This window comes from Dipodomys spectabilis, unplaced genomic scaffold, assembly GCF_019054845.1.
Source record: "Dipodomys spectabilis isolate Male_0828 unplaced genomic scaffold, ASM1905484v1 ptg000039l, whole genome shotgun sequence".
Classification (NCBI taxonomy): domain Eukaryota; kingdom Metazoa; phylum Chordata; class Mammalia; order Rodentia; family Heteromyidae; genus Dipodomys; species Dipodomys spectabilis.
Genome location: NW_024870716.1, coordinates 10,867,117 through 10,886,752, shown reverse-complemented (window position 1 = coordinate 10,886,752; position 19,636 = coordinate 10,867,117). Strand labels below are relative to the sequence as shown.

General features: G+C 41.6%; 1 protein-coding gene and 1 pseudogene across 1 annotated transcript in view; both read right to left on the bottom strand.

Moving 5' to 3' along the window:
- Positions 1–2,742: 2,742 nt before the first annotated feature.
- LOC122106296 lies at positions 2,743–3,638 on the bottom strand (annotated as a pseudogene).
- A 1,711-nt stretch (positions 3,639–5,349) lies between these two features.
- Positions 5,350–19,636, bottom strand: part of LOC122106225 (plakophilin-2-like) — a 31,819-nt gene continuing 17,532 nt past the window's right edge. Inside the window, exons 2-3 of the mRNA XM_042677517.1 lie at positions 10,936–11,113; positions 5,350–5,715 (exon numbers count right to left, since the gene is read on the bottom strand). Coding sequence (XP_042533451.1) covers positions 5,700–5,715; positions 10,936–11,113 — 194 coding nt within the window. The 3' untranslated portion in view covers positions 5,350–5,699. The remainder of the gene's footprint in view (positions 5,716–10,935; positions 11,114–19,636) is intronic.

Sequence of the window (19,636 nt, the reverse complement as noted above, 5' to 3'; positions counted from 1 at the left end):
TGGCCTTTATTATGCACATGGTACTGAGGAATCAAAGCCAGGGCTTCATGCATGCTAGGCAAGTACTCTACCACTAAGCCTCATTCCCAGCCTTACAGAAACATTCTGCTGTGTGCTCATGAGAAATCATTGTATGGCCACTACATGCACAAGCTATACAGTGTCCACCACCAGTTGGACCTCCATAATAACTTAGCATGTCATCTTGATATTGTTTTCCTGTGGGGAGATATTTTACACTGTTCAAACACACTATTATTGATAGAAATACTATGTCCATTACACTGGCAAGCTTGACATTAGATAAGGGACCACTCATAGTTCTTTACTTTGGGGCAAAGATTGATGTCAAGAATTTTCTCTGGGCTGGGAAGGTGGCTCAGTGGTAGAGCGCTTGCCTTGCATGCATGAGGCCCTGGGTCCGATTCCTCAGCACTACACAAGCAAAACTAAAAAAGCTGGAAGTGGCACTGTAGCTCAAGTGGTAGAGCACTAGCCTTGAGCTGAAGAGCTGAGGGACAGTGCCCAGGCCCAGAGTTCAGGCCCTGCGACCAGATACCCTCCGCCTCCCCCCCCAAAAGAATTTTTTCATTGAGCATTCAACAAACCTCATTAGTCCTTGCCAAGACCATTCAATGCAGTGTTTTCTTCCTGCATCACTAGGATAAATGCATAGGGTTCTAAACAATGTCCACAGGTTTTTTTTTTTCTGCCAGTCATGGGGCCTGAACTCTAGGCCTGGGCACTGTACCTCAGCTCTTCAGCTCAAGGCTACTGCTCTACCACTTGAGCCACAGTACCACTTGCAGCTTTTTCTGCTTATGCGGTGCTGACGAATTGAACCCAGGGCCTCATGCATGCAAGGCAAGCACTCTACCACTGAGCCACCTTTGCAGCCCTGTCCACCAGTTCTTAATGCAGAACAATTTTGAGGAGAGTGGGTGACAGTTTGCCACTCCAGACATTGCCCATATGGAAAAGAGATTACATAGGCATTATGGTCAGCACATGGCTTTGTATTGCTGCTGTATATATACTAGTTTGTACAATTGCTTGGATAATTGGAAGATGATGTAGACCATGGATCTTGACATTGCCTTACATTTTGGTTTGGACTATTGACAGGCCTTTCATAGACATAGATGTGTAAGAATTGCTCTTAAGCCTACCTCAGCAGCCCTTTCTAAACAAGCACAGGACCCAGAATCCTTTAGCTCTCCAGCCATTTGTTATAGGGGATATATCTTCCCATACCCAGTGGGATATATTGATGTAGCCCAGCCCAACCCAAGGTGATACTTTCTGTTGTGTATATTTCTGTTGTTTATCAGTACAAAGTCTGCCTCCTTTCAAGTTGTTAATGAAGCAAGATTCCCACTGAGATTATAGCAACAAAGATGAGCTGGCCAAGCCTGTCATTGCTCTCCTCACTGAACCCACTGGCAATTCAAGTTTAGTAAATGGCTTTTACAGCTTGTGAGTTTGTTACAAATCTGCTCACAGGACAATTGGTCTCTTTTTCTGACAGGCACACTGCAGTTACTGCTTGCTGAAATGGGTTTCTTGCCATCACATTATTGGCTCCCTTTGTATTGGCAGCACAGCTGGCACACTCTGCTTATCTATTACATCTGTCATCAGAAGCAGCTGTTTTAGGAGAGCATTTGCCTCTAAAAATATTATTTCCAGATTCCCAAGATTCACAGTGAGTATTATTATTCCAAAATACTTTTTACCCATGGCCCAACATTTTACAAAGTTCTTCCATCTCTGAAACTTTGCAATTTGGAGGTTTGTATACAAGGATATAATTAGGGAATACACTAGAAAAATCCACCAAATGTAAATGTGGACTCATTAGGGGCTATGGCAGAGTGTCCAAAATCTGTTAACATCTCTGAAGATTTAATTACAGTAACATTTTGCTGTCATCACAAGCTATGGGCAGAAAAACATTTTGTACCATTACTCAAGTGTCATTATGGATATGTCCTCTAAAGATAAGCATAGCTCCATTGATAAGAACAGTTAATGAAGGTATCTGGAAAACACACTTTTTTAAAATAAGTTTTTTTATTGTGAAAATACTGTACAGAGGGGTTACAATTACATGAGCAAGGTAATGATTACGTTTGGTTTTCCCCTACCATCTCTGCCCTGCCTTCCCATTTCCACGACTACACTCCCCCCTCCTCTCCCCACCAAAGTTGTAAAGTTCGTTTTTCAACGTAGCATTTTGTACATCTCATTGTTACAATGGGTCCACCTGTATCCCTATTTAAACAATTTTTTCCCTTCCCCTCCCCAAATTATACCAACAATTATATTAAGTGAAGTAAGCCAGGCCCAAAGAAACATAGGTCCCATGGTTTCCCTTATTTGCAATAACTAGTATATGTCTAAGACATGCGGAAAAGGTCAGATAAGGTGATGTTAGGTGAAATGAACCCCAAGATAAGGACACAAGTGGTTTTTTCTTCCTTGCTATTGTTTCTAACATATTTATAAGGTGATTGTTTTGTTGCTTTGTATGTCCCTCCCCCATGGTATAACCCTTGTTTTCACACTTTCTTTCAAATTAGTCTGAGTCTTAGTGGTAACTTCATACATATCAAGATCATCTGTCAATCCATCCCCATGGCCTGCTAATGCTTTATAACCCCCATGAACATAAATGGAATTTGGTATTTCATTCTACACACTCATGTGGCTGCATCCACCTGGTATACCAGTTCCTTTCATTTCTGGACAAAGCTAGGTGTTGGATGATATATGATATTCCTGCCTGCTGCTCGTAGACACATACATTGCAGAATATCCAGGTATTAGGATCATTACATCTCTCCGGTCCAGCTCCATATATGTACTGAAAGTCTCTCCATAGCAAACTGCTGACCAGGTCCAAAAACAATGGGAGTTGTCCTCTAAGACTGACTTGTATATGTTGAAAGCCCGTAATTTATCTGTGATATTGCTATCATTTGTTTCAATTCTGCCTCCACACATTAAAGACATTTTCCTACAAGGCCAGACGGTGTCCCTGTCTCTGGAGAGAATCCCTTGCTAGAGCTCTGATATTACATATGCTCCTTTCTAAATTGCAATTCAAGTCCATTTGAAAAGAACCATAGTTAAGGTATATAAACCAATAACCTACATAAATTTCCCAAGCAAAACTGCTTTCTGTGAAGCCCTAGCTACAGAAGGGCTGAAAGGTTTAATGTTCAGCCAAATCCAGTAGGACTCTGTGGAAGGAACATGCAAAGAGCAATGGGGACCTTGCCAATGATCATTGCAGACACACACTTTTCTCTGGCCATGATCTGGGCTGCTGCCACTGGAATATCACATGCTCCACCCTTCCAGTATGTATCACACTCACAATACACTTAACTTGTAACAAAGATGCCAGTGGTACACACCCCAAAAACAGAGCAATTGCTAGGGCAAGAACTGATTGAAGGCAACATATGGGAACCAGTTAGCTTATAGGCAGCCTCACTAAAAAAGTATAACAATAACAATGCACAGCCAGATATTGTAATAACTTTGGGCACAGTTTCATTTCCCCTTGGTTCAGGGACTATCAACTCACTCAGCACTGCTATTAAGGGTGCATATGTTGAATCTCCACTCATTACCTTACTCATGTAACAGTAACCCCTCTGTACACGGTTTTTACAATAAAAAAGCATAAAAAGAATTCAGCAATTAACTCTCAAAGGCTTCACTAAATGAAAAAATTATAGGGGCAGGGTCCTTTTAAACAAATTCAACATGCTGCTGTGACTGTTCAATTGAGAGCTTGAAAAGGGCTAAAACAAATAATCCTGGTAATCCTGATCAGTTTCATTCTGTTGTAATTTACATCAAATTCTCTCAGGAGCCTATTAACCAATTTATATAGATAACTTTTGGTGTCATGAAGCAACAGGCAAGACCAGAGCTGTCCAAACAAAAAGACATCGTAAGTCACAAAACATGTTCTGCATGTAACCTTCAGTTTTCTTATAGCTTAAATCAGGAAATGGAAAAGATAACAGGAGAAATAAAATTTAATAGTTTATTTTAAAAACACATGAAGCAGTACATTTCAGTGAAAAATATTGATTTACATGATATTCTATAGATGTTCTATAACAATATTTTGTGACGAGGACAGTTCTGTACCCCATTTGTTGTTTTGTAATTCCAGCACATCTCCAATTGGTACACTCATATTTCCTTTTCCCCAAACATTGAGCATTAAGACCCCTTCTCTTGTTTTCAACAATCTGTCTTATTTTCTTATCTCAATATTCCCATCATGGCATTTTAATATTCAAACAAGAAAGTTTACCATTGCTGAAGCAGATTTCAGAACATTTTGACTGTACCCTGAATATGCCAACATATAACCTGAAACGAACATATACAATATTGCAATATCAAGATTTTATCTCAAAATGAAGGTAATACCATGTATTGAAATTCAGATATTATCATATTATGAAATTATTCCATAACATATTTACCATCGCCATCATCAAATAGTAATATGAAGTGATGGCGTTGCTGCCAGCTTTCTTTGTAAAGGAGTTAGTTCTTGCACTAACTTTTGCCTGGGTCCCCTTCCTGGACCCCATAGACTCTTAGAGGTCCCTAGATCCTCTGCTCTGTCTGGCTTACAGGTACCCTTTTTTCCCTCCACCCCATTATAATGAAACTCTCATGCCCCAAAGTATCTTTTGGAGGACAGTAGTCCAATCTTTAGATAGTAATGATCTCGAATGCATCCTCTGCTGCTGGCTTGTAGAAGAAAGGGAGGCAGGACTCTTCACTCCAGACTGCAGGCTCTTGGTGGGGCTGGATGGCAGACAGCAGTACCACTTGAGACACACCTCCACTTCCAGCTTTTTGCTGGTTAAATGGATATAGGGTTTTCTTGGATGTGTCTGCTCAGACTGACTTCAAACGGTGGTTGTGATTCTCAGATCTCAGCCTCTTGAGCAGTTAGGATCCCAGGGATGTGCCATCAGTGCCGGCTGGGCACAGACTGGCAAGTGCAGACCAGTGACAGTTCTCAGTTGTCTTTTATCAACTGAACTCAATTCTTAATAATAATCCTTGTTTTTAGATATTTGACACTTGGGGTGTAGCTCAGTGTTAAAATAGCTGGGCTTGATCCCTAGCACCCAGAATACAATAATCTATAATTCTTCTTTTTGCCAATCCTGGGGCTTGAACTCTTGGTCTGGACACTGTCCCTGTACCTATTTTCCTAAAGGCTAGAACTCTATTGCTTGAGCCACAGCAGTCCTTCTGGCTTTTTCTGTGTATGTGGTACTGAGGATTGAACCCAGGGTTTCATGCATGCTAGGCAAACACTCTACCACTAAGCCCCATTCCTAGCCACTCACTGACTTTTTGTTTGGTTTTGGTTTTTAAGAAGTAGTTTTGACTATGAAGATAATCTTGAAATTTTTGGAAAAAGACTTCTGGTGTCATAAAACACAGTTTATAACTCTCACTTCCAATTTAAGCTCTTCCAGGTGACTTTCTCCAGAAGTTTTCCAGTTCTCAAGCAATAAGTCTGGCAGCCCTGAGCCTCCACATAATCGTTCCAACTTCTTTTACATGTCTCATCAAATGCAGTCATTACCTCTCCAGGTAAGGTCTCTTCTACTAAAACCGGAATCCCTCCAGGGCAATGACAGATCTCAATCTCCTTTGAAACTGCAGAAATGTAAACAGTATTTGGCCAATAGTAGGCATTTAGTAAGCACACAATGGATAATGAAGGGGTTGGACAAGAGCAGGAATCAAGGCCTAACTGTGGTCCAGACCCACTGGACTAACTCCCGATCTCAACTTCACAAAGATAAATGGTTTATAATGGAAGGATAGGCTGTGGGGCTTAATTTCTTCAATGAAAGAGTGAGGCTGTTAGCTCAGGTTGCCTAGACACATTTGTGTTTGGCCTGAAGTGTTTTCCAAAACTCTGAATCTCACTGCTCTTGGGGCAAGCATTTTTTTTCTATTCTCTAGTCAGATGGAGCTGACTCTATTCCCCAAGGACTAGGACTTATCTACTGAAGTACCTGCTGAAGGGAATTTTAATTTCTTACCTTTGAGTTTCTTCTATCTCCTGTCCTTTAAGAGAAGAAAAAAGACCAGGGCAGAAGGATAAAAGAATGATTTAGAGGACTAAAGGAGAAATAATACATCTTTGGTAGAAATTCCAGACTTAAAGTAAACAGGCTGAGAAAGAAATCAGAAAAAGAACTGCATTCACAACAGCCTCAAGGAAATATAAATTTAGGCATTTTTTATAATCAAACATACTAAAGACTTCTATAAATCCAGCAAACACAGAAGAAAGAAATTAAAGATACTAGATGATGGCGAGATTTCCCATGTTCATGGATAGGAAGAATTACATAGTCTACATGGCCACATCAGCAAAGACAAACTCCAGACTGAAGGGAATCTTTATGAAAACCAAATGCATTCTTTACAGGTAACAAATTCCTATGAACTATGAGCTGGGGACTGGGGACTGACATTTGTAATCCTATTCAGGAGGCTGAGAGGTGAGGATGGTGGCATGAAGCCAGGCCCCTCGACCGAAACTTCAAGAGGTTCTTTTTTTTTTTTTTGTCGGTCATGGGGCTTGAACTCTGGGCTTGGGTGCTGTCCTTCAACTCTTCAGCTCAAGGCAAGCACTCTACCGCTTGAGCTACAGTGCCACTTCCTCCAAGAGATTCTTTTTTTTTTCTTTTTGCTTATGTGGTGCTGAGGAATCGAACCCAGGGCCTCAGGCATGCAAGGCAAGTGCTCTACCACTGAGCCACCTACCCAGCCCCTCCAAGAGATTCTTTTTTTTTTTTTTTTTTGGGTCCGGTCTTGGGGTCTGAACTCTGGGCCTGGGTGCTGTCCCTCAGCTCTTCAGCTCAAGGTTAGCACTCTACCGCTTGAGCCACAGCGCCACTTCCGGCTTTTTTCTTTTTGCTTATGTGGTGCTGAAGAATCGAACCCAGGGCCTCACGCATGCAAGGCAAGCGCTCTACCACTGAGCCACCTTCCCAGCCACACTCCAAGAGATTCTTATCCCAATCGTTTAGCAAAATGTTGGAAGCAGAAGTGTGGCTCAAGCGGTAGAATGCTAGCCTTGAGATAATAAGCAAGTGTGCAAGAGTGAGTCTGAGAAAGCTAAACAAGAATGTGAGGCCATGACCAACACACACACACACACACACACACACACACACACACACACACACACAGAGCCAACAACTTCACCATAAATGACTGAAGTCATAGTAAAGAAGAAAGTTCAAACAATGGGCTTGATACAATGATAAAAATGACTAATGAAATGAGAAGCGATATGTAAACCTGAATAAATTGCAAGAAGACACAAAAAATTGAGCTCAAAGAGAATTCAAGCAATCCACTGATGAAATAAAGAAAACAATGCAAGAGTGAAAGAAGGGATGACACTGTCCTTAAAGAAATACATTCATAACTTCACTCATAAAAGTGTAAACTCTCTGTACATCTCTCTTTTATAACAACAAGAAAGAATATTTCACTGGATGTTGGTGACCCATGCCTGCAATCCTAGCTACTCAGGAGGCTGAGAGCTGTGGATCACTATTCAAAGCCAGCCTGGGTAGGAGTCTCCATGAGACTCCTATGGCTAATAAACCACTCAGAAAACTGGAAGTTGCACTGTGGCTCAAGTATTAGAGCGCTTTCTTGAGCTGAAGAATTGAAGGATAGGGCCCAGGCCCAGAGTTCAAGCCACATGACCATCACCAACAACAACACAAAACCAAAAAAGAATATTGGATTAGAAAAGAAAACAATGAGGATATGAAAGAGGAATTTAATGAAGATATAGAAATCTTGGAGGAAAAAAATCAAACTGAGGGCTGGGAATATGGCTTAGTGGTAGAGTGCTTTCCTAGCATGCATGAAGCCCTGGGTTTGATTCCTCAGTATCATATAAACAGAAAATACTGGAAATGGCACCATGGCTCAAGAGGTAGAGTGCCAGCCTTGAAAAAAAGAAGTTCAGTATCAGTGCCCGGGCTCTGAGTTCAAGCTCCAGGACTGGCAGAAAGAAATAAAGAAAGAAGAAAGAAAGAAGGAACAAAGGAAGAAAGAAAGAGAGAGAGAAAGACAGACAGAAAGAGAGGAAGAAAGAGAGAGAGGAAGAAAGGAAAGAAGGAAGGAAGGAACTAATTACCTGAGTTATATAACTGTAACTCCTTTGTACATCACCTTTACAATAAAAATGAAAAAAGAAAATTTTTAAAAAGGAGAAAACATTGAAAACACACTATAAATTATGAATGTAATTTACAAGATTATAATACTTGTTGGATTTCATCAAAACACTAAACAATAATTCATGGGCACCGAGGGAGAAGATTAAAAGTATGGCAAGTCTATCCAATAAAATAGCAGAAAAGTTCCCAAGCCTTGAAGAGAGGGCAACCCATGCAGAGGAGGTTTACAGAATACCAAACAGGCAAGATCAGAGGAGAAACACCTTTAGATATAGTATAGTTAAAGCACTAAATATACAAAAGAAAGAATATTGAAAGCTACAAAGGAGAAGACAAGAAAAGATATACAATGGTAAGCCCATTAGTATAATAGCAATTTGTGTGTGTGTGTGTGTGTGTGTGTGTGTGTGTGTGTGTGTGTGTGTACTTGTGCTTGAACTCTGGGCCTCATAGTCTTGCTTATTAGCCTTTTCTCCTCAAGGCTGGCACTCTACCATTTGAAACACAACTTTACTTCTAGATAGTAGCAAATTCTATATTCAAGGAGGAAAAGGACAGACATAATCTAAGCCCTGAAGATCATAATTCTCAATTTAGATTAATATACCCAGTGAACCTATACTTCACAATTGAGGAGAAAAAAAAAACTTCCATGATAAACAAAAGCTAAAGAAATTTCTGACTCCTACAACAACACTTAAAGGAATCTTACCTATAAAAGAAAACCAAAAATAGTAAAATTGCTGAAAGACTAAACCCTACTGGATGAGTAGATTACTAGCAAGTGACTCCCCAAAGCAGGAAGGAGAAGCCATCCTTTAGACATCTGACTTTAAGCAGCCATCATTGAAGACCTAAAGGAGAAATAAAAAAGTTTCTGGAATTCGAATGAAAACAAAAACTCAATGGACCAGAACCTTTAGGACACAGCAAAGGCAGTTATGAATGTCTACATCAAAAAACAAAAGCAAGCTGGTGCTGATGGCTCACGCCTGTAATCCTAGCTAGTCAGGAGGCTGAGATCTGAAGATTATGGTTTGAGGCCAACCTGGGCAGGAAAGTCCCTGAGACTGTCATTTCCAATAAACTACTCAGAAAAGTCTGGAAGTGGAGCTGTGGCTCAACTGGTAGAGTATTTGTCTTAAGCAGAAGAAGCTCAGAGACAGTGCTCAGGCCCTCAGTTCAAGCCCCAGGACCAAAAAACAAAACAAAACAAAACACACAAAAACGCCAAAACATAATAGAGTTCCCAAACAAATGATCTAATTATGCACCCCAAACTTCTAGAAAAGTATTAACAAGCCAAACCAAGAGTTAACAGACTGAAAGAAAGATCTGGGCAGATGTTAATAAAATAGAGACTGAACAAAGAATCAATATACAAAGAATCAATGAAACAAAAAGCTCGTCTTTAAAAACAAAATCAAATGGATAACTTCTAGCAAATTTGACCAAAAGAAGGAAGGAAGAAACTAACATCAATAAAATCAGAGATTTAAAAAAAAGGAAATATCATTAGCAAGTTTCCAGTGGCTCACACCAAGCTACTCAGGAGATTGAGATCTGAGGATCCTGGGCAGATTGAGTCCATAACAATCTTAAAATCAATTATCCAGCAAAAAGCTGGAAGTGGAGGTCTGGCACAAGTGGTAGAACACCAGCCCTGAATGGAAAACAGAGTGCCCTCAGTTCAAGACCCAGTACTAGAATGTGTGCACTCACACACACACACACACACACACACACACACACACACACACAGAAAGAATGATTTATATAGAGTAGTAACTGATGTGTACTGTATTTGCATTTTGGTGAATAGTAGAAAATTCAATGGCATTAAAAAATATCTTTTTAGGGCTGGGAAGGTGGCTCAGTGGTAGAGTGCTTGCCTTGCATGCCTGAGGCCCTGGGTTCGATTCCTCAGCACCACATAAGCAAAAAGAAAAAAGCCGGAAGTGGCACTGTGGCTCAAGTGGTAGAGTGCTAGCCTTGAGCTGAAGAGCTGAGGGACAGCGCCCAGGCCCAGAGTTCAGGTCCCACGACCAGACCCCAAAAAAAATTAAAAAAAAACTTTTTATTATTATTGAAACAAGAATTATTTTTTTATTTTATTTATTTATGTTGGTTGTGAAGTTTGAACTCGAGGCCTGAGTGCTATCCCTAAGCTCTTCAGCTCAAGGCTAGCGCTCTACCACTTGAGCCACAATGCCACTTCTGGCCTTTTCTGCTTATGTGGTGCTAAGGAATCGAACCCAGGGCCTGATGCATGCAAGGCAAGCATCCAACCACAGAGTCATCTTCCCAGCCCCTGAAACAAGAATTTATTATACATAGAGTAAAACAGCAAAATGGAGTTTGAAGGTCAGTTTTGAAATATCTTCGTAAATATCATATGGTTTTAATAATAGCACAATGAGATTTGTAATATATTTCAGAAAAACTTAAAAGACAGTTGTGGCAAGAAAAGTTATGTTTCAGAGGAAATAACTGTAAGGCAGATAAAATACTGTAGTGGTAATCATGTCTTTTGTCAAAAAAGGCCAAACTCATATTCTTGAAAAACATTATCTTATAATGAATCATGTGGTTAGAGGAAAGACTGAAAGGCAGACTTCTCATGGACTTCCAGGGGTTAGGGGAGATGGGATGGCTTTACCTTAAGCATCCAGTGACATTGTAGAATATATCAAAATCCAGCAGGCCATTTGATTTGGGGTAATCTCCTTCAGGCCACCCGGAGAAGGGGATGATGATATTCTCGGTTAGAGTGAGCAAGGCTTCTGTTATCATGAGATTCTTGAGTTTGTCATTGGAGGACAAATTCCACAGCAAACCTAGGAAAGTGGAGCTAGCATGAGAGTGGTGCAGGGTGGGGCCCCATGGAGCTATGAAGTCCACTGAAGGCATCTGCTCCAGGACTGAAGGCATCTGCTGGAGCCATAAGGCTGTGGGGGTGAAGGGCGTGGGGGTGAGGAGAAAGAGCATGTTGCTTGCTGAATACATGACAATGGGAGCTGCTCCCTAAAAACAATTAAACACACACCCTTCATGACAGGAAGCTGTGCAGGGTTTGTCAGGACAAACAAAAGCACCTGCCCACTGTTCACTGTAGCCCAGATTACAATAGCCAAGCCAAATGCCCCACAATAAATGAATGGAAACCAAACCAAAACAAACAACAAAAAAACCCCATAGTAGCTGGGCACCAGTAGCTCACACCAGAAATCCTAACTAGTTACTCAGGAGGCTGAGATCTGAGGATTGCTGTTGGAAGTCAGCCCAGGAAGGAATTTTGCTGAGACGCCTATCTCCAATTAACACCCAAAAAGCTGGAAGGGGAGATGTGGTTCACGTGGTAGAGTGCTAGTCTAGAGCAAAAAAGCTCGGGGACAGTGCCTAGGCCTTGAGTTCAAGCCCCAGTACCTGAACAAAAACAACAACAGATAGATAGATAGATCATATAATATATATATGTTATGTAATCATATATATGTTGTTATATATGATATATATCGTATATGTTAGATATGTATTATATTTATGTATATGTAAAATGAAATATAATATGTATAGAAAAACAACACACACACACACACACACACACAATGGAATTTCATGTATCCATTAGGAAGAAATTATGTCACTTGCGGGAAAATGGAGGAATGATGAACAAAGTAATTCAAGCCCCTGAAGACAAGGATGCATGTTTTCTCATATATAGATCTTAAACCCCAAGTACAACTTCCCAGGTAAACACACATAAAGGCATACACTTGTTTATTTTTGTTGGTTGTGGGGCTTGAATTCCAGGCCTGGGCACTGTCTCTGAACTTATTTCACTCAAGGCTAGCCCTCTACCACTTGAGCCACAGTGCTACTTCTGGTTTTCTGGTGGTTAATTGGAGATAAGAGTCTCCTGGCCTTTCCTAGCTGGACTGGCTTTGAACTGAGATCCTCAGATTTCAGCCTCCTGAGTAGCTAGGATTACAGGCGTGAGTAACTGCCAGCAGCTTGGCATGTGTTTACATACATGATGTGGTTGACTACAGTATAGAGGCCATTTCTGAGAGACTCTTATCTCCAATTAATCAGCAAAAAGCAGGAAGTAGAGCTGTGGCTCAACTGATACAGCACCAGTCTTGAGTGACAAAGCCACGTTAGAGCACAATGCCCTGAGCTCAAGCTCCAGTACCAGCACCCAAAAAACCAACAAACAGGGCTAGGAAGGTAGAGTACTTGCCTTGCATGCATGAGGCCCTGGGTTCGATACCTCAGCACCACATAAGCAGAAAAAGCTCCACCTGGCACTGTGACTCAAGTGGTAGAGTGCTAGCCTTGAGCTGAAGATCTCAGGGATAGCGCCCAGGCCCAGAGTTCAGGTACTATGACTAACAGAAAAAGAAAAAGGAGCCTTCTTCTGCTTGTGTCATCTTCTGCTTGTGTCATCTCCTCTGGTGCTCATGATAGCCTGTGTCCTGGGCTTTGGTGGTCTTTGGCTTCATTAGAATGGGAAAGGGAGAGAAACAGAATCTTCCTCACCAGAGGGAGTTCCTACTTTCCTTTTTTCTTTTTCTTTTCTTTTTGTGCTGATACTTGGGACCTCTGAGCTCTTGCTTAGCTTTTTGCTCATGGCTCGTCTATTGTTTGAGTCACACTTCCCCTTTTAGCTTTCTGCTGGTTAACTGTATCCTCAGATTTCAGCCTCTTGCGTAGCTTACAGGATAGGTGTGAGATATCAGTACTGGCTCTCTTAATTTTCATGATGGCCATTATAGTTAATACAGTTAAAAGCTTACTAGTTACATTTGTACTAACGCACCTTAGACTAATGTTTGCATTATCTGCTTTTGTATTTACTTTGGTTTTTTTTTTTTGCCAGTCCTGTGACTTGAACTCAGGGCCTGGGCACTGTCTTGCTTTTTCTGTGTATGTGGTACTGAGGAATCAAACCTTGGGTTTCATGCATGCTAGGTGAGCACTCTACCACTGTGCCACATTCCCAGCCCTTGTCTTTTTTTTTTGGGGGGGGGGGGCTTTGTTATGTGCCAGTCCTGGGGCTTGACCTCAGGGTCTGGGTGCTGCCCCTGAGCTTTTTTGCTCAAAGCTGGTAGTCTACCACTTGAGCCACAGTTCCACTTTGGGATTTTTTCTTTTCTAGTTCATTGGAGATATGAGTCTCAGACTTTCCTGCCCATTGGGCTTCGTACCTCCATCCTTCAATCTTGGCCTCCTAGGATGGTCCTAGGATGACAGGCATGAGCCACCAGTGCCCAGATCACGTTTCAGGGTTCAAGAGTGTGCTTTGGCTACACTTGGAAACATTTAACCCAATTTTCACTGCAGCCCACACAAAGTTTCCATTAACCATGGAGACAGTGGGTCAGCTGTCCAACTAGGAATGGATTTCTGGCTTGCAAAAGTCTTTCCCTGATGAGAAGAAAAGTCTTCTCCTGTGTCTGGGGTGAGTCCTGAGCAGGGTCTCTGAGCCATGGGTTTTGCAATACATTGATCTCATCCCTCCTGCCCCATCTTAAGAGGGTTTGGAAGAGAAAGAGAGAGCATTAAACCTCAGAAGCCAATTGAATCCAATCAAAGGCACATCTGAAGTTGAGTCTGGGTTATTAAGCTACAAAAGAAAGATAGAAAAGAGAGGGAGCTGGGAGAGAAAGCTTTCTTTCTTTCTTTCTTTCTTTTCTGGGTCCAGTCGTGGGGCCTGAGCTCTAGGCCTGAGCGCTGTCCCTCAGCTCTTCAGCTCTAGGCTAGAGCTCTACCACTTGAGCCACAGCACCACTTCTGCCTTTTTTCTTTTTGCTTATGTGGTGCTGAGGAATCAAACCCAGGGCCTCATGCATGCAAGGCAAGCGCTCTACCACTGAGCCACCTTCCCAGCCCAGAGAGAAAGCTTTCTAAGTTCTTAAATAAACAAACAAATTAATAGTGTCTGCCTGCCAAAGTTAAAAATGTGAAACATAAAGACAGGGCATTTCCTTTTTTATAAGAAGGGCCAAACAGGCATTCAAAGGAAAAGTACACTTTACAATAAAAACCAGCCAGGATTAATTTAAACAGAAGGAGTAGAATTTTCCTTTAATACAATGTTTTTTTGGTTTGGTGCCAGTACTAGAACTTGAACTCAAGGCCTCATGCTCTCTCTTAGGATTTTTCCACTGAAGGCTGGAGCCCTACCACTTGAGCCATACCCTCACTTCTAGCTTTTGGCTGGTTTGTGGAGATCAGAGTTATACAGAATTTTCTGCTTCAGCTAGTTTCAGACTTCAATCCTCAGATCCTCCGGTGTAGCTCAGGTGTGATCCACCAGGCAAGAAAGCAAATTTCTTGTAAAGATGGGAGGTAAGCCAAAAACAACAAGTGGACTTTTCTAAAAGAAGACAATTCTGGTTGACTTTGAAAAAAACAACAAGCCCACATAGCTCTAGATCCAGCTTTATTACCAGGCGTGGGAAGAAAGGATAGAGATGGGACAAAATTCAGTTCATCCCTCACCACAATGTCAACCTGAAATTATCGCTACACTAGCACATTTCCAATGGACTGGTAACAAAGCAGAATTACATTCTTGGGCTGCAGCCCAAATCCATCTTAGAATGGATCTCAGGAATCTGTAAATTTTCTTTTGTGCATATGTCTCTACTTCAAGTCCTGGGCTTGAACTCAGGGCCTTGCACTCTCTGTTGGCTTTATTGTTCAAGACTGGCACTATACCACTCGAACCACACCTTTACTTCCAGCTTTTTGTTGGTTAATTGGAGTTCAGATTCTCTTGGATTTTTGTTCACAGGGTGGCTTTGAACCTTGATCATCAGATCTCAGCCTCCTGAGAATCCCAGCTACTACAGTAGCTATTATAATCCTCAGGATTATAAGCTTGAGCCACCAATGTTGGGTGGGAATTTTTGTTCTTTTAATTAATTAATTATTATTTTGGTATTGGTTCTGGAACTTGAACTCAGGGCCTGGGCACCATCCTTAAGCTTCTTTTGTTCAATGCTAGAGCTCTAACACTTGAGCCACAGCTAAACTTCAGGTTTTTTGTTGTTGTTGTTTTGGTTTGTTTTTGTTTTGCTAGTCCTGGGGCTTGAACTCTGGGCTTGGATACTGTCCTTGAGCTTCTTTTGCTCAAGGCTAGCACTCTATCACTTAAGCCACAGCGCCACTTCTGAGTTTTTCTGTTTATGTAGTACAGAATAATCGAATCTAGGGCTTCTAGGCAAGAACTCTGCCATTAAGCCACATCCCCAGCCCAAGGTTTTGGGTTGTGTTTAGTAGTTTATTAGAGATAAGATACTCATAGACTATCCTACTAGGGCTGGCCTTGAACTAAGATTCTCAGATTTCAAGCCTACTGAGTAGCTAGGATTATAGCAATGAGGCCCATCTTTGAAAAATTTTAACATAATTTTATTGGTATTATTAAGGTGTTATACAGAGGTATAACAATAACATGGTATACTATGGTATAACAAGTATTATACCATTTCATATATCAGATGAGTACATGTCCTTTTTTGACAATATTGCCCATTCTTCCACTTTCCCCCAGTTTCTTCCTCCTGTCCCTACCCATTTTTGTTATTTTTTCATATAATTTCATTATTATTATTATTATTTTTATAATTTCATTATTATTAAGAGTTACCATTTCATAAGTCAGATAATGACTACATTTCTTTTTTGGACAATGTCATTCTTACTTTGCTTTCTGCCCAGATTCCCCATCTTGTCCCTGCCCATAAGATACATGGTTCATTTCCCAGATAGTACATACTGAAAGTTTTATTAGATTTTTAAATTTTTTCATTATAAAGATGATGTATAGAAGGGTGACAGTTATATAAGTCAGGTAAAGAGTACATTTCTTTAGTTTTTTGTTTGTTTGTTTGTTTTGGTCAGTTATAGGGCTTGAACTCAGGGCCTCTGTACATGAGCATTTCTGCTCCAGCCAATGCTCTACCACTTTGAGCCACAGCATCAAGTCTGGTTTGGGTTTTGGTTTTTTGTTGGAAGTAGGGCTTAAACTATGGGCCTGGGAGCTGTCAGCCTTGCATTCTTCAGCTCAAGGAGAGAGGTCTACCACTTGAGCCACGGTGCCACTTCTAGTTTTCTGGTGGTTAATTGGAGATAAGAGTCTCACGGACTTTCCTGCCCACTTTCCTGTCCAGGCTGGCTTTGAACCACAATCCTCATATCTCACCCTCCTTAGCAGCTAGAATTACAGGCATGAGCCACCAGTGCCCAGCCAAGAGTACATTTCTTTTTGGACAATGAAACCCCTTCCCTCGTTCTCTCCCAATTTTTCCCTCCTGTACTACCAACAAGTTGTACAGTTCATTTACAACATAGTGTCTAGTGAGTGCTACTGCTTCATTTGCTCACCGTTATTCCTTCCATTTCTGTGCCCTCCCAAAGACAGATAAACAAACAGAAAAAAAATGAAGAAAATAACCTAAAGTCCATTTCCTGAAGTTCAGTTCAATAAATATTATTTTTATATGATCATAGATATATTGAATATTTTTTGTCAGTCATAGGGCTTGAACTCTGGGCCTGGGCACTGACCCTTAGCTCTTCAGCTCAAGGCTAGCACTCTACCACTTGAGCCACAGTGCCACTTGCAGCTTTTTCTGTTTATATGGTGCTAAGGAATCGAACCCAGGGCCTCATGCATGCAAGGCAAGCATTTTACCACTGAGCCACCTTCCCAGCCCCCTGAATATATATTTTAAAATATCCAGACATGGTGGTGTGTGTCTGTACCTCAACTACCAGGGCAAGGGGCTTAGTTGAAGTAGAAGAGCACTTTCTGAGCTCTCCTGAGACCCTGGGGTCAGTGTGTGGTGGGGAAATGTAGCTGGATGTGATGGCTCCTGCCTATACTCCCAAGACTTCAGGAGGCTGAAGCAGAAGGACTGCAAATTCAACCACAGCTTCTGGTACACAGTGTGCTCCTGCCTCAAAAAACTAACCACATCTTCCTGGCCTTCAATTAGGCACCAAGAAACCTCTGACTAGAGATGCTTCATTCTCAATCCCATTTGAGATTCACTCATATGTATGTACATATAATAAGATGTATATATGTAGCTATGTATATATAATAAGATAAAGGTTCTAAGCAGTCTAGAAAGACAAGTTTGTGAGACTTTTCTCTCCCAATTAACCAGCAAAAAGCTGGTATTGCAAAGATGTGGCTCAAGAGGTAGTGCACTCCCTTGAGCTAAGGGAGAGAGCAAGACCAAGTTCAAGTCCCAGTACTAGCATTAAAAAAAAAGAAAGGGCAAATGAGCTGGGCACTGGTGGCTCATGTCTGGAATCCTAGCTACTCAGGAGGCTGAGGTCTAAAGATTGCAGTTTAAAATCAGCCTGGGCAGATAAGTCCTTGAGACTCATACCTCCAATTAACAATCAAAAAGGCCACTGTGGAGCCATGGCTTAAATGGCCAATCATTAACTTTATGCAAAACAACTGACAGACAGGGCCCAGGCATTGAGTTCAAGGCCCAGGACTGGCACAAAAAAAAAAAAGAAAAAAAGGAGGGGGGAGCAGGCATTGGATCTTTCTAGCCTTGTTTTTTATTGTTTTTTTTTTTTGGGGGGGGGGTCCGGTTGTGGGGCCTGAACTCTGGGCCTGGGCGCTGTCCCTCAGCTCTTCAGCTCAAGGCTAGCGCTCTACCACTTGAGCCACAGCGCCACTTCCAGCTTTATTCTTTTTGCTTATGTGGTGCTGAGGAATCAAACCCAGGGCCTCACGCATGCAAGGTAAGCGCTCTACCACTGAGCCACCTTCCCAGCCCCTCTAGCCTTGTTTTTTTAAAGTGGTCTCAGTGGAACTTGTTTTTTGATCTCTCTAGCATGTATAAACTCCTTGTCATAAATTTTAGGATATGAGACTATTGCAAAGATCCTTTGTTCCAAGTTGTCTACAAATTCAGGATATTGGTGGCCCATTTTGAATACAGAATAGAACAATATATGGGATAGGAAGCCTGGCTCCAGTTGAAGAGTGCCAGCCAATGAACAAATACGAGCATTAGATAAGTTTGAGTCACAGCCTTGGGGGAAAAAACACAACACAACACAACACACACACACACACACACACACACACACACACACAAGCCACAGGACTGGGAAAAAGTGTTTGTGTATGCACAATGAATATTTTATGGCAAGGTATGTTTGGTATTAAAGTAACAATCCAATTAGATGAAAACAGGTAAGAGGTAAATACACATTTTCAAAACTCACAGATTACCACCCCTGACTTACCTTGTGCCTTATGCACAAAGCCCCTTGTTCCATTTGTGTATGTATGAGAGAGTGAGAGAGACAGAGACAGAGAGAAACATCGAGAGAGAGGAGGAGAGAGGGGGAGAGAGGAAGAGAGAGAGAGAGGAGAGGGCACTTGTGCCCATCCTGGGGCTTGAATTCAGGACCTAGGTGTTGCCCTGATATTTTCTGTTCCAGGCTGGCATTCTGCCACTTGAGCCACAGCTGCACTTCTGGCTTTTTGTTGGTTAATTAGAGATAAGAGTTTCACAGACTTTCCTGCCCAGTGGGGCTTCAATCCCTGATCCTAGGATCTCAGCTTCCTGAGCAGCTAGGATTACAGGCGTGAGTCCTCAGTGCCCCTTACCCTGCTCCATTCTTACCCGATATGTCTCTTGTACCCCAAGGCATGCCAGAACATGCTCACTATTTAACAAGTTGAAGGTGCACCGATCTCATGTCAATTAAAATAATAGAACCAACCATACTCCCTCAATAGGGAAAACCATCTGGGGGTGTGAGTGGGTGGAAGGGGTCTTTAATCATCAAAGTTTTCATTGGGGTGAGGGGAGTTTGCCCCTTAAGCTGGCACTGAAAGGTCAGAGTTTACATTCTCGCCTAGTGAATACAATGATGCAGAACTTACTCATATATTGAGGAGGCTGCAATGCTTGGTAAGAAATGTATGCATTATCCTGCCCATGTAATTGTAACCCCTCTGTACAGTATGTTCTCAAATAAAATAAAATTAAATTAAAAAAAAAAAAAAGAAAAAAAAAACTTACTCATATATACAAACAAATAGGTTCACTTTTTGTGAGCTCTTACTTACTCTTGTCTACTATAAGCTGATGCTTTACTACTTGAGCCACATCTTCATTTCCGGCCCTTTGCTGGTTAATTGGAGATAAGAGTCTCTTGGACATTTCTGCACGGGCTAACTTCGAACCATGATCTTCCAGATCTCATCCTCCAGTGTAGCTAAGATTATAGGCCTGAGTCACCAAAGCCCAGCTGGGTTTGGTGCTTGTTGTTTTGCATTTGGATGTCCTAGCTACCAGAGCCTCTGA